Source organism: Quercus lobata, chromosome 10 (assembly GCF_001633185.2).
Source record: "Quercus lobata isolate SW786 chromosome 10, ValleyOak3.0 Primary Assembly, whole genome shotgun sequence".
Classification (NCBI taxonomy): Eukaryota; Viridiplantae; Streptophyta; class Magnoliopsida; order Fagales; family Fagaceae; genus Quercus; species Quercus lobata.
In genome coordinates this window covers 36996995-37012438 of record NC_044913.1, presented here as the reverse complement: position 1 = coordinate 37012438, position 15444 = coordinate 36996995, and the positions used below count along the sequence as shown (strand labels likewise).

Here is a 15444-nt window from a genome sequence, read left to right as displayed (position 1 = left end):
GATCCTAAAAGTTGGTTAGAAAATGTATAATCTCTTCTTCAAGGCACACTACCTTTACCTTGGAACAAATAATATCACACGAACACGGACACGAGTATGGACTATGGATCAATTAATTCAATTCAAATTCAACTACTTTACTTTTATCCATTGCCCTGTCTTTCCTTTTATTTATAGTGGTGGCCGGTGGGTGGGATAATCAAAATTCAACCTAATATTGGAAAACTCAAGCATACGGAGCAATGATATACTAGGATTTTTTTTCCTTCCTCTGTTGTTTAGGTAAATTAACTCATGCTCTGAGACTCAGACGGTCTCCCTCACTCACACCATCACCTAGGCTAGGATGGAATGCCTGTTGGGATAAAATCACCGTTGCCTCTACTAATGGTACCAGTTAAGCTAGTAATTTCAACAAAACAAAATATGAGATTTATTGAACTTCAGCCAGAAAATAATATATTGATAATAATAGGACCATAAGTTTAGGTGAGAGAAATTATTCCGACTGGTTATCCAAAACAAAAATCAATTAGGCTGATATTGGATTACTAATATAAACAATCAGTTACCCTTTCTTATGTAAATTCAAGCTAAATAAGTGAACATCTATCTCATAAAGACTCAATAGATAATATACATTGTTTCAAAGGATCATTTTTATTTCATGATACACATTCTCATGGACAAGAAATAACAAAAATCCTTATAAAAAAAGAAAAAGAAATAGACTTTGTTTTAATTTCCCAATATCTTGGGAGATCAACTATTTGCCTTCAAATCTAAAACTGAATTTACAGATTATGCCCTGATTTAATGAGCACCAAATCTAGTCTAGTCTCTAGTACATTCAACTGGGAAAATTCTGGTCAAGTATGTCTTTCAATAATACAGCTCCATCTTGGATCCGATCTGACCTCCAGACCTGAAAATCTGGAGGAAAGTAATCAGCATCATACCAACGTTTTAGGGATGTTAAAGAAAAGGGCCCCTGTATGTCTCCTTGGGGATCTAAGTAATGCCATAACAAGCTTCCCAGCATGTCATCAGGAAATTTCTTTGCAACACTTAATTCTTCGACCTCCTCATCATCACTCAAATCAATCACTTGAGATGTCATTGCCTGCTTTGCCACCATTTCATCAACACACTTATTCTCCTCTGTATTTGCAAGCTGTGTCTCACCATTACTCTTGTTTATGAAATGTGATGGTTGAACTGACTGTTCTTCAATAACATTGTGATGAAACTCTGCAACAAAGCATGATTAATTAAGTAAATGATTAGACTAAAGGATAATTGAGATATCAGAATTTAAAGGATAATCATGACAGGAAAAAAAAAAGAAGGGGGCCGGGGGGGAGGATCCGTTTGTTTTACAGTCTGCCCCTTGCAAATTTAAAGTGCACCATAACAAGGGACAATGGGAAACAATATAATTATAGATATCACCAAAGTGGGTGATAAAAGGGGCTTGTGGCATTCCCTGAAGATATACATTTATTTCCCCTTTTATGGAATTGAAATATGAGTAAGACAGAATGATAGTCTAGAACTAGAATAGAGACTGATTGACTCCTCTATATATGTCATCACTTGCAATTAAAAGATATAACATAACATCACTATCTTGATTCTTGACACTTGCCCTCAAAACTGGAACATGAATGCCCATCATGGTCAGCCTGTAACAAAAATTTGTTACAACTTCCCAAACAAACTAAAATTGCTTTGCAAAAGCTATTTTGGCAAAGCATCAAATTGGTGGTTTTATGGAAAGCAATTTTAGTCACATAACGGTTTCCCAAATTTTCCATTCTCTTTATACCAAACACCAAGATAGTCTCTCTCTCTTCATCCCCTCCTTTTTTCTCCAACCAACCACACAAACAAACCATATCTTATGCAAAACTGCAATCAACCTCAATGTGTTTGGTTTACTCATTTAATCCTACGTTACTGGAATCATTCAAAACTGAACTCATGCAACAAAAAGTGCTAGGCATTTTTCATGATGTAGTTTGGGAATTACATCAGATGGAATGAATCAATGAAGACTTCCATTGCATCACCACAATCTTTGACATAAAAGTGGATTCTCTCATTACTTGATGTCATCTAAGGCATGATCTTTGGAAAACAAGTCATTTTTATTAACATGGGAAAACCAAAAAAGTGAAGTACATCACGGATTCTGGAAGAGTGACTTCCAAATTACATCTGAATGAATTGTATTATAACCAAAGATAGTTTAAGAATAAAGTATTATATTTCACCAATTCCATTTCTTACACAATAGGTCAGCCAATTCTGAAGATCCATGTTAAATAACAACCCCCCACCCACAACTAAAAAAAAAAAAAAAAACCAAATGCAGTCATGAACATTGCAGAAATGTGGTGATCACTGTCACACACACACAAGATTAAAAGACCTTCAAGGAAAGAAATGAATAATCTAAATGATGCACCTGCATAATCAGTGCTATGAAATGTCCAAGCTGATGCAGTTCCATTTGTTGCTATAACATGATTAGGAATTTTAGGAGCTCCACTAAGGATTGATCTAGGTGAACCACTGTTTTCTTGTTTTATATTTTCTGGATTATCCTGTGGTGTAGCTTCTGGTTCTATTTCATCAGCAATTACTTTTGGGACCTCATGCAACAGCCGTGACTGTTCATCTGGATTCTGGAGCAGCTGCTTTTTCTCCAGGTACTGATCAAGCGTAAATCAATTAAGGACATCAAAGATGCTTTGTGGGAAAGTTTACTTACAATTTTTCGTAATGTTCGTTGAAATTCCATCACAAGTTCTCTCTACAAGATACAGGACATGACATTCCTATGGTACATTGCTTTTTGCGATGAAGTATTAAACAAAGCATGGGTATCAACAACATAAAACCACATACATACAGCAGGCACGCAAAACCAGATAATTTTCATGACATTGCTGTGAGAAGATGGTCTTAAAAATGTAGTAGTATTAGGAGAAAAAAGAGGATCCATCCATGCAGATTCAATTAAGACACTTAAACAAAAGTCTGACACAAAATTTCCTTCCATTTTAAGAGAGTCAAAATAGGACGCTCTGGTGGTTAGCGATGCTAAAGGAATCAAGAAATGTAATAATGGGTGAGAAGATAAATTTTAGACGCAGCAGAAAATTATCCTATTAGATATTGTATTTTCTAATGCGATAATGTTAGAACCCAAATAATGCAAACTCCCAAGGGAAAAAAGTATATTATGTTTCTGTTACGTGCAGCATCTCTCTCACCCAAGGGGCCGCCGCCTCCACCCAAGGGGCCGGAGAATCCCATACTAGCCTTAAAGGATCACTTTTTCCTCCAACTATTGCACCTCTGATAGATCATATACCCTACTCCAGTCCCTGAACTCTCATGAGAAAAGTTCCTAGAGACCTAACTCTAATTGGAATCTTGCAAAGCATTACTTCTTCTAACTAAATTATAACTCACCACTTCTAATTGCTTTAACAGAGAACAAATTTAGGAGCCCAGGGTGGCAATTATTGGACCGCTTATCAAATAACATGAACAAGCATAGTACTTAAGCCTTTGTGTTGTGGCTCATAACTGCTTTGGGTAAATAGAAAAATATTAGGTTGAGTCCATGATATTCAAAATGCAAATCCTATGCAAAAAAAAAAAAAAAAAAAAAAAAAAACCCTTATCGTTGATGAGAAATAATATAAAACTCACCATGAATCTAGTCATAAAATTATGTGTTCTGACCATTGTCAGTAAAGTGTATGGTATGGATCTGCTGGGGCAATATATCACATTCCATGTAACCATGTGTTACTAGTAATGGTTCAATCATGCCTTGTTTGTCCATGTTATTGATCATTTATAGGAATGATGCAAAAGTAAACACGGGCAGAGATCAATCACAACCAATATCGACAATGTCATCATTGCTTCCACCCTCTTCTCATCATTGTCAGCTTCCAAAGATGAGTGATACCAATGTAATGGCCAAAAAGTTGGCATCATTTCCAGCATACGATGTATCATAAAAAGTTTCTCAATAAGTGGGTCATACCATCAAGCCTAGCTGCATCCTTTACCATCAAGCCTAGCTGCATCCTTTCTCTTATTTATGAACCACGAACATAATCTTTCTGGGAACACATGCATACTTCAAAATGATGGAAGTAGTAGACCATCAAGTTACAGGAACACAATGCCTGCTCTAACACAAGAAATTCAATAGCCAAAATTCAAATGTTGGGTGCATCCCCCCAACTATTTTTTCAGTAACTGCCACTTCCTTATCTAATATGGGAAACTCCTAGGCTGCGTTTGGATGAAGAATCGGCAAAATTTTTAGAATTTAAAAAATGACAGGTTTTAAATTGACGGGAATTTCAATCCCATCAATTTAAGTTTCCATTGTTTGGATGATCATATTTAAAAATTAGAATATTACAGTAGCTACAATAATGATGGTAATGAATTGGTAATAGTGGTGTTTGGTAACATTCTGTTGGTGTTAGTGGTGGTGGAGGTGTGTTGTGTGTTGGTGACGACTCGCGATAATGGTAGTCATGGTGTAAATAGGTATATGGTTTGAGAATAATAATGTCAGTAGAATTTAAAAATGATCCCTTCCCCCTCAGAATTTGAACTTGCAATTTGATGCTTAATATCTCAAATTCAAAATTCTGCAATGGTGGGTGGTCCAAGAATGTTGGTAGAATTTGTAAATTACTCATCCCCCCATGGAATTTTAAATTAAGATTCAAATGCTTAAAAATGCAAAAATAAAATGCCAAATTCAAAATTCAACAGAATTTTTAAAATAACTTTCCTGCTAAGCCAAACAAGGGAAATCAAAAAAGGGAATTCTCAAATTATAACTTTTGAGTAAATCTCACCTTGAAATCCCACATCCAAGCACGGCATTAAACAATAAGTTGAAACCATAAAACAGGGTTGAATTATATCCTAGTTGAACCAGCAATCTCAGGTTTCAGTTTAGGTTTTAATTAAAACCTAAATACGGATTAAAAGTTCTAAGATACATGGAAAGTTACTTTCATGTATTATCAATCAAATCATAAGAAAAAGTAAATCAATATGGAAAGACAGTCTCAGATATTTAATTTTGGAGCCAACAGTCTTTGGACCAAATGGCATATCCTTCCCCCATAAACTGATTGGGGGAGGGGGGGAGGGATGGGGCAAGGTCATGGGTTCGGCCTGTGTAGGTGTAAGACTTGGATTTGATTTTAACCTTAAAAAAAAATACAAACTCTTTGTTCTATGAACATGTTACCATCATTCAATAAAAAAGCTTCAAAAGAGGACAAAATAATATACATTGAACAAACTAATATTTCATTTCCTAGTCATGAAATCCTTTTATTAACCATTTTTATGTACCACCCACACCACCTAAATGGTTTTGGTTCAATAGTGTAACAAATGACTCAATTATATATTTCAACCACATCCCTTGATTCATCAGTTGAATCAGATTCAGAAATAATACCAAGATAGGCCAAAACATTCAACCATGGTGTTTAATCTAAAAATATCATTAAAAGGATATTCTCTGCGCCATCCTTTTTCATTGGCTCGATCAATGAGGTTTTGTAACATAGGAATTTCTCTTGCAAGCCACTGGAACAAAACCACGACAGGATCGAGAAAGTGTCAGTTTGATGATGAATTCAATCAAAATTGCACCAAAAGTATTGAGACAAAATTCACAGTTGAATTGATGAGCATGTAGCCTTACATGGAAGATACCACAATTAATGTCTTAAAGTTTGCCCAAAAAAAAAAACTGCAGTTCAACATGATATTAATTAAAGATAAGAAAGTATTATGCAGTACAGTAATATACTGACAAAGCTTGTAATATGTGCAGTTTGATATTAAAGCACCCAACAATGAAGAATCATGCATAGTTTAAAAATTAATATATTCCTGGACTCTAAGCACAACACCCACATTAGGGAGAAGCTAATAGAACCAATATCCATTATAAATTTTTCGATATAAGAAAATTTGTTCATGAACAATGTGAAGTTCCATTTTTTTTTTTCTGTGAAATGTCTTCTTTTTCTCTTGTAATAATTATGAAAGCAAATGTTCTTGTTTACACCATGTAGGTTCAAAATAGACCAACATGTACATAAGACGCAACATATGAAGGGAATTCCGAACATAGTAAATGCTTGCAAATGAAAAGAGTTGCCATTCAAACATGATATACTTGTTTTGTTATAAATTTCTATTGCAACAGCAAGGAGCTCTTCTATTCAGTTCTATTATACATAATTTCACAAAAATCAATTGTAATTCCATGTTGTCAGCAACATTTTGCACAAATGTTCATATTTTTTAGAACTTAGCATTCACATAGGCTTGTTATAACTCATATCAGTATTCTGGGTTCCTGCCACATCAACATTTCAAGTGAAAAGTAAGCAATTTCCTTTTGATTCTAAGACCTATAGTTCTAGCGATCGACTCACCTCTTTCAAATTGTTTCTCATTATTAAGAAAAGGTAACAAAGATAAAATATGAGCTTGCTTCATAGCAATAGTAATTAATTGTTATTGTTTGAAGTTTAATCTATTTACCCATCTGGATAATATCTTTCCCTGTTCACTTAATTGACAAACTTGGACCCCACATCAAAAAAATAAAAACAATGAGAACATAAGCAAAGAAAAGTGCAAGCAAATCTGATGGCTAATAGTTAATTTTTCAAATACTTAGTACCTACATGTTTTGTAATATCCTCATGCAATATTTGAACCTTTTGTTGAAGCTCCACCTGTAGAAAAGGTTTAAGAACCACATTAATATATTGAATATGAGCAAAAAACTGAAACACCAAATATAACCAAAAAAGGAGAAATGAACAAAAGACTAGAGACAATCAAAAAGGCAACTGATTCTAATGTTTAGCCAAAAAGAAGCTGATAAAGAATCTGCAAATGCAACGTATCCTTTTGCTGTTGGCATAAAGTTTTTTTTTTTTTTTTTTCCTCTTGGTTTATAACTTACATACCTAATGGGGATTGAACTTGTGACTCACATACCGCCTCTTATTTTCATGGTTAGTAGAGGTGTCATTTAACATAAAAGACCCATTGTGTTGTGAAACTTGCCAATCAAAAAACTCAAAAAAAAAGTAAAAAGATCAAAAAATTCATATAAGTTTTTAATTTTATTTTTTATATTCAATAGTTACAACAAGAGAGGGACGATTTGAACCCTGGATATCTCTGTTGGAAACACTAAGAGGTGCTAACCAGTTGGGCTATAAAGCTCTTGGCCAAATAATTCAAATAAGTTAGAGAAACAAAAATATGCATTGACAGCCATCCAATCATATTAGGTCTTCATCAGCACAGGCTTCAAGTCTAAGAATGATTTCTCATAATCTCCAAAACTTTGAGCATTACTCTATCCAAATACACCGCTTAAAACACAATGGAATAGTGTTCCATATGCCGACATTGAGGTGTCTATCCAACTGACTTTGTCAACAAGCCAACAAATCCAAAACTTATCTAGTCATAGCGCACAGCATCTCAAACAAAAACAGAATCATGTCCCCCAGTTTTTTGCCTACTTCACATTGGAGAAGTAAATGATTCGTGGTTTACCCACCCTTCTTACAAATACAGCACCTAATCTACAACAATCATTTGGCACTTTCTCTAGTTGGGGCCTTTGTTTTCTGGATACTCTTCCAAGGGAAAGGGGAACCTTCACTAAAGCACAAAGCTTTTATAGAAAGTTCTAACCTCAAATGCTTACCCTATGGAAGGAATCTGATACTATATATCTTTTCCATCCTGCCCCAATTTGATGGAGTATAAAATGTCCAGAACATATGAAAGTTGCCATTAGCATAATGCATATGGTCAGCCATTGAAGCCTTCTTACGTTGAAAAACATTTCTTACTATTGCCATAACTTTTGCTAGAAAATTCCAAAAAAAAAAAAATTATCTTTGCTTATAAGAACTAAGAAAAAAAAGTACGAGTAAATTATAATTTTGGTCCCTGAAAATTGGGGAAAGTTCAATTTTGATCCTTCAAATTTATAAAAGTTCAAATTTGGTCTCTAAAATTTAAAAAATGGAACAATTTCATCTCCGTCTATGGGGTCAGTTTGATTTTGTCAGTTCAAATTTGGTCCCTAAAAAATGAGGTACCTCAGCATCCCATTAGTCATATAAACAAAAAATATATGTGGAGGGGCCACAATTTTCCCTATTTGTAATTTTAAAGACCAAATCCGAAGTTGTCAAATTTGAGGGACCAAAATCGAACCTACACCAAAGCTCAGTGACGAAAATTATAATTTCCGGTGATGGGAGATGATGGTAGAAGTATGATATCACAGAAGGGGTGGCACTATTAATAAAAACAAAGGGCCCTTCATATTGTGAGTCTGTGCACAAAGCTAAAAAAAAAATTGATATTTCTTAATATCACTAGTGGTGGCTTTACTCACAAGTAAGACACACAGCTCAAAGCCTAGGCAAGGAATTTATAAAATAACTGCTTTTGGGGCACTAGAAAGATGATTACTCATCGGAACCTCACATATTTTCTTTTTTAAACCTCAAAGGGCAAGACTTAAGTATTTGGCCTAGGCAAGGAATTTATAAAATAACTGCTTTTGGGGCACTAGAAAGATGATTACCCATCGGAACCTTACATATTTTCTTTTTTAAACCTCAAAGAGCAAGACTTAAGTATTTGCTTTGACTTTAAGATGTCTTACCGGGGTTCAAGCTTTTTCTAATGCCTACACAAATATTTTCAGAAATTCAGAAGCTCCAAAAATGGGTCACAAATCATGCCAAAAGAAACCAACATGCTATAGGCTTTTGTTATGCGTATTATAAGAATTTTTCCCTTCTCTGTCCGTGAATTATTCTATTACCTCCAAGAATTTAGGGTGCAACAATAAGCACACAAATATGCACAAAGTTCTCATACATGTTCCTAGCCAAGCCAAAATGTAATAATATATAATTAAAATCAAAATTAAAATTCAATAAGAATACTTACAACAGTTGGCCTTTTGAGCAAGCCATCTTTTATTCTCCGCTGCAAATCCTTGCATTCTTCCTGCAATTAACTTTAAAAAGCTAAGGTAGACCACACATACAAGCACAATAGCACAAATGTTTTTTTGTTTGTTGTTGTTTTTGATAGGTAAGTCATGCAAATTTATTAATCAGAAAAATAAACTTTGAGTTCAAGATGATGACCACAAAAGGAACAAAAAAATACTTTTTTTTTCTTAGAAGAATTCAAAACCATTTGAAATATGATTCCAACATCCAACCAAAATTTTAATATTGCATACAGGAACATCCATGTATTTAAGAACAAATCAAAATCAATAGCACAAATGTACATGAGTACATTTTTCAGTGAACAGCATCCAGCGAGCAATACAAATCAAATCTTTTGTCCACACCATAAAGAGCAGTGACACCAGCCTCTGACTTATTACATACACAGTTAAGCCTATTTCTCAAGGTCTCAGAGGATTTCTCCTACCTTAAAAAGAAAGAAAAACCTGAAAGGACACCAACCTAAAATGGGAATTTAAAGCCATGGGATCTAAGAGCTTGCCATCCTCAGGATAATTAATATGATGATCAAGGTTATGCTGTTCAATATACCAGTAAGATATGCCACCCTATCACAACGCCTATAAACACATTTACCCAATGAGATTCCTAAATAAAAGGATACAGAATCCCATTTACCCCACCCATTACCATACTTTCTCCTCACCACAAACCTCCAAGCATCAGTTATTCAAGAGTGTTAGGTTGATGGACAAAGAGGAAAGAAAACAACCGTCTGATTGACTCCAAATGGTTTCTGATCTGCACATCACCACCTCCCCCCCCCCCCCCACCAAAAAACCAAAAAACAAAAACAAAAAATTCCCTTTCTTTTTTTTTTTTTTTTTCAGTTCCCTCTTTGTTTTTACAGAAAAATGACCATGGCAAAGTAACGGCCTTCACTGAAATGCGCAATGAAAGATCTACTAAGGCTTAAGACCAAGTGGACTATCTTTAAAGCAGAAATTTGATAGGTGTTGAAAAGGCAGCCTCCCAGAGACTTCCAACATTTTAAAACTTGGGGGAGCATGGATCCCACCCAAAGTCGGCAATGCATAGGCATGCCCCAAATCCACAACTTAGGGTGAGTTTGGTAAGGCTTTTAGAAATTGGGCTTTTTGAAAAAATTGAGAGCGTTCAGTAAAAGTAATTAAAAAATGCAGTTTCAATAATAACTTCAAACTGCAAAACTAACCAGTCTCTCAATTTCAGAAACAATTACAGCTCACCTATAAAGATGCTGTTTATGGATGACAAAAGGTCCAAAACTCAGTCTACAAAGCCTATTAATGATTTATCTTAGCACTTCTAACCATTCATCTCTAAAGAACCACCTTTACTTTTATGGGTTTTTTGTAACATTTTTTTTTAAAACAAAAAAAAAACTGCTTTATTCTAATTTAGCAGCTAAGAGCAAGAAAACAAATAAACCCAAAAAGCATAAGAATGAATAGGATAAGAAGTTCCTATAAGAGTTGGGGCTCCGAGAAGACTATTGCCTCTGAACTTAGGCGTTACTAAAACAATTACTCACCATAAATCACAGAATAGTTGTGTATCACAAAATCACACAATTTACATCTACACCAGTGTATTTGTAAAATCACAAAATATTTAGAAAAAAAAGGGGTCCATGGATTGGCGTGGGCTAAAACCGAAAGAAAGAAAGAAAGAAAAAAAAAAATCGGTTATGTGGCAATGGGACACTTGTCACTTCTCTTTGACTGCCACCTTACCCTTTATGCAGCAATTGCAGCATACAAGGTGCAGCAAATCCTTTCCCTAATGTGCAAAAAGTGCTGACACAGGCCAGGAGCCTATCAAGGGCTCAATATCATAAAGGAAAGCATGCAAATGCTGACTGACCAGCACATAACTTGATAAACTAGGCTTATCAAGATTAAGCTTAAAGCTCATAGCTTTAAATCAATCTGCAAAACTCTTACCTCAGAAAAATTATCATCCGAAAGCATGGCAACACGGGTGTCTTTCACCACATTGGAAAGTTGGAGGAGGTCTTCTGTATTTGTATCACCAGTTCCAGATGCCTTCTTTAGACCTAGAAAATATATAATAACACCACCATATATTAACAAAATAAGATAGCATATATGGATTATGGACTAACCAAAACATAAACCCATTACACTCTGTATATAGTAACATAAACATAATTGACCACACACTAAAAGCAGTTGGAATGTTGGATTATTTATCAATGGTATATCAATGCGCAAAAAGGAATTTTATTCAGGGACTGTAGTGCTGTTGACAAGAAACGTGATCATTTAAGGAAAATACAAAACAACTATTTTTTGTAAATAAAAATTACTGTCAATTATAAGAGAATAAAAATTAGCAGATCACCTGTAACTTGCACAAGCTGGTGAGAGTTCTTCTGAAGGTAATCGTAAGGGTCAGATTTGATCCTCACATAACTTCCTACTAGCTTACTTTCAGAGGTTTCAGGGTCCTTGAGAAGATCCTCTACTAGAGTCTTTTTCAGGTAGACGAGCTTAATATTGGGAAAATTTATGGCTGCAAATTTGCTTTTTGGAGTTAAATCGATTTTTGGAGTTTCATAAACTTTTTTCTTTTGATGGGTTTTCCTCTCAAAACTCAAAACATTCTCCCCTTCATTGCTCTCAAAAACATTCTCCCTTTCATCAGAGCTGCACAATAAATCATCGTCAGATTCGTATTGATTCTCGGCAAAGTGTGCTCCTAGCAATTCATAAATTTTGTTTCGGTTAATTGCCTTCCTTCCAAAAATGAAATGGAGCCTCTCATCACAAACAATCCTCTTCTTTTTTGAGGGGTGAAGAAGGTTGTTCCTATTAACATAGTCATTTATAATGGCAGTAACATCATATTGAGAGATTTGCTGGCTCGTATCTTTCCCAATCGAACCAAGAAATTCAATGAGCTGTCTCGATCCCCAACCAATAAATTCCTTTTTCCTTGATCTTACCTTCCGTTTTGTTCTCATGGGAGAATATAGCTGCCCATTATATTCCTCTAACCATTCAAATGGTGAAGGTGAAGGTTCAACTCTTTTCTCCATTTTATCAAACGGGCACACACATACACGACTTTTAGTCTCTTGGTATTGGAATGCTGTTATATAGTTCTTCAACTAAACATATGCAGTGTTGATAACATCCTTCATTATCCTCTAATAAACCCAACTCACAACCAAAGAAAACAGAGAGGCAATTTCTGTGAAGCCGAATACACAGTGCACTGCAGTCATTAGGAAAAACCTAAAAAGAAAAAGAAATCAAACTGGGTAGTGAATTTGACTTTGTAAAATCAAAATACACCAATATGGCAAAAAGTAAGTCATTTAGGGAAACTCAAACTGGCAAAGCAAAATGACAGCCTCAATGAAAATCCATAAAAAAAAGTAACTACTTTAATTGAGAGTTCATAATACAACTGCATGTGTACAAATATTATATATATATATATATATATATAAAAAACAAAAAAACATTCAAATTCTATTGTGTTCTATAATATTATTCTAAGCAACATTTTTATGTAACTCCCACAATCCCCAATCCGAGGAAATAAAAACAACATATATGGACAAACAAATTCAATGTTAAAAAATTGAAAGAAAAGTAGAGAGAGAGAGAGAGAGAGAGATACCTGAAGAAGACGAGAAGGTATTGAAGAAATTGGTCTGAGGCTGAACAAACTTTTTCTCTCAGAGACACAGACACAGACACAGACACAGTAGCAGAAGCAAAGCAATCCCTTAAAGCCAAACCAAAACCCCAAAGAATTTACGTTACGGATTCCATTTTCTTTTTCCTTTTGGATTTTTGTTTTACTGACATCGTAAATTATTGTAAGGTCACGTTTGGTGCGTGGTAATGGTAATAGAGTTGGAATAAAATACCATTTAACTTGTTTGGTTCCATTTTCATATTCTCGGAATCTTCGAATACTTATTATTTTAAATAATATAAATAAAAAATTTTAAAAAAATAAAAAAATAAATTGATTGTTAAGAGCATTTACATTAGTTACAGTAACCCGTAAATTTGCCTTGGCACTGTTCATGTTCCAAAGCTACAGTAAAAACCCTCCAGCTTCTCTCTCTCAAACCAATTGATATTTTTTTTTTTTTGCTTTTTTTTCTTTCTCCATGCTTATTTGTAGAGGTTTTCTATTTTGGGTTTAATTAATTTTCTTAATTTTGATGCCGGAACTAAGGAGTCCACGGCCAGCTATTTAAGGTGAGTTTTGTGTAGTTGATGATATTCAAACACTTTTCAATTTACAAATTTATTTCTTTTTATCAAATTATAAGTGGATTTATTTATTTTAGTTGATAATAGAAACATTTTTCAACTTAAAGTTTATGATTGTTTTCATTGAAATTTTGAAGTAGGTTTTGTGTTGTTGATGATATTGAAACATTTTTCATGTTTAAGTTAATTTCTTTCATCAAATTGTAACTGAGTTTTGTGTAGTTGATAATATTTAAACACTTTTCAAGTTTAACCTTTTTTTTTTTTCTCCCCATTAAATTGTAAGTGGGTCTTGTGTTGTTAATGATATTGAAATACTTTTCAACTTAAAGTTCATTTTCCCTCGTCAAGTTGGAAGTAAATTTTGTGGTGTTGATGATATTCATACACTTTTCATGTTAAAGTTAATTGTTTTTAATCAAAATCATAACTTGAGTTTTATGTATACTTGCAGGTAATGTCTTTTAGGAGGAATCAACAAAATGGTCTAAACTTTCTCAAAAAAAAAAAAAAAGGTCTTAAGGGGTTTTCCAACATGAGCCAAGTGATCTAGTTATAATACTTACTGTAAAAGTCCAGATGATCACTTCATTCACATAGGTAAGACCACCTCATCACCAGTTCATCACTATTGTTGAATGTATCTGTGTGTAAGCACTTTTTTTTTTTTTTTTAATAATCGTGTGTAAGCACATGTTACAATCTAATATTTGTTAATTTGTTAATGAGTATAACCCTAACAATTTACACTATGATATTAAACTTTATATAAATAAATACTTACTATGATATTAAACTTTATATAAATAAATACTTGCTTGTCCTAAATTGTTTAGCCTCTATTCCATTTTGAGATGTTCCAAAATTAAGTCCTATTTGAAAAGTCAAACCCTATTATTTTATTGACATTCCGATTATGGCCCTTGAATTTATCAATACTTGTATTAAAATTTGATTTAGAGACTAAGATTGAATTTGGATGAGCCTTGGCTATTATAGAATTTAAATTTGAAGATAAGTTTGTAATCTACATCCAATAGAGTTTGTAATTGTAGAAGTAGTACACCAATAGAATTTGTAATCTACAATTACTTTAAAAATTAAATAAGGTAAAACTTTTTTATTTTTTATATGCACAATTGTTAAAATTTTTTTTATAAATTTATTTAAGGGTAATTTAGAAAAATTTTAATTTTTTTTAAAAGATAAGACATTTAATGATGTTCTCCTACATAGTTGAGTTTTCTTTTTTTAGTAGGCCAAACAATTTAGGACAGAAGGAGTAAATAAATTACAAAACTCAAATTTTTTAAAGACTAAATTACAAATACACCCCCTAAAGTTTGGAATAATTTTGACTTTGCCCCTAGCTTTTCAAAATTTTGATTCATTCCACTAACGTTAGTTCACTTCCGTCAATGTGCTATGCAAAACTATCTCTTAAGTGCCAAATTAATCAAAATAACCCCAAACATAAAGCGTGCAAAAAAAAAAAAAAAATCATAAACATGGAGGGTATAGAATGTAGAACCAAAACAAATGCAAACATAGAGGGTGTCATTAAGGTACAAATCTGGCACTTAACGGACAACTTGGCATGGCACATTGACAAAATGGCGCAAATCCAAACAATACTTAACGTTGACGGAGGGGATCAAAATTTTCAAAATTTAGGGAGAAAAATCAAAATTTCCTCAGAATGTAAGTGTGTATTTGCAATTTAATAACTAGTTAGGAACTTGTATAAAATGCAATGCATGAGAAAGTTCAACAAAATAGAAAATTCTCTAATTTTTTTACTCTAAATTTAAAATTTGATAATTATTAATAGATATTTATATATAGAAATATTACTGCAAATAGTTTGGTAATTATGATAGTTATTAATAAGTATTTATTATGATTGTATTTATTTATAAAAACTATCATATTGCATTGGCAATATTTTGATGGATAGTGTAAATTTAGAAGGTTTTATAATAGAATCCTTACAAAATTTAAACTCATTTAATATATATATAGGACAAAACTTAGGT

At 33.4% G+C, this 15444-nt stretch overlaps 1 protein-coding gene across 2 annotated transcripts; it reads right to left on the bottom strand.

Moving 5' to 3' along the window:
- Positions 1 to 598: 598 nt before the first annotated feature.
- LOC115963333 (uncharacterized protein At5g08430-like) lies at positions 599 to 13049 on the bottom strand. Of its 2 annotated transcripts, none has more exons than XM_031082298.1 (8): positions 12801 to 13049; positions 11514 to 12389; positions 11093 to 11205; positions 9076 to 9135; positions 6768 to 6818; positions 5582 to 5652; positions 2471 to 2727; positions 599 to 1251 (listed from the first exon to the last, which is right to left on the bottom strand). In XM_031082298.1, the coding sequence occupies exons 2-8, from the start codon at positions 12208 to 12210 to the stop codon at positions 851 to 853; spliced, it is 1650 nt and encodes a 549-aa protein (XP_030938158.1). In that variant the 5' UTR covers positions 12211 to 12389; positions 12801 to 13049; the 3' UTR covers positions 599 to 850. The 2 variants fall into 2 exon arrangements, with proteins under 2 accessions (XP_030938158.1, XP_030938157.1); XM_031082297.1 differs by having other exon boundaries at positions 633 to 1251; positions 11514 to 12409.
- Between the last annotated feature and the right edge of the window lie 2395 nt (positions 13050 to 15444).

Coding starts and splice junctions, on each gene's coding strand:
- LOC115963333 (XM_031082298.1), bottom strand. CDS start 12,210: ATGGAGAAAAGAGTTGAACCTTCACCTTCACCATTTGAATGGTTAGAG. Junction 11,206..11,513: donor CCAGCTTGTGCAAGTTACAG/GTGATCTGCTAA, acceptor TATATTTTCTAG/GTCTAAAGAAGGCATCTGGA. Junction 6,819..9,075: donor TGCTCAAAAGGCCAACTGTT/GTAAGTATTCTT, acceptor CCTTTTCTACAG/GTGGAGCTTCAACAAAAGGT.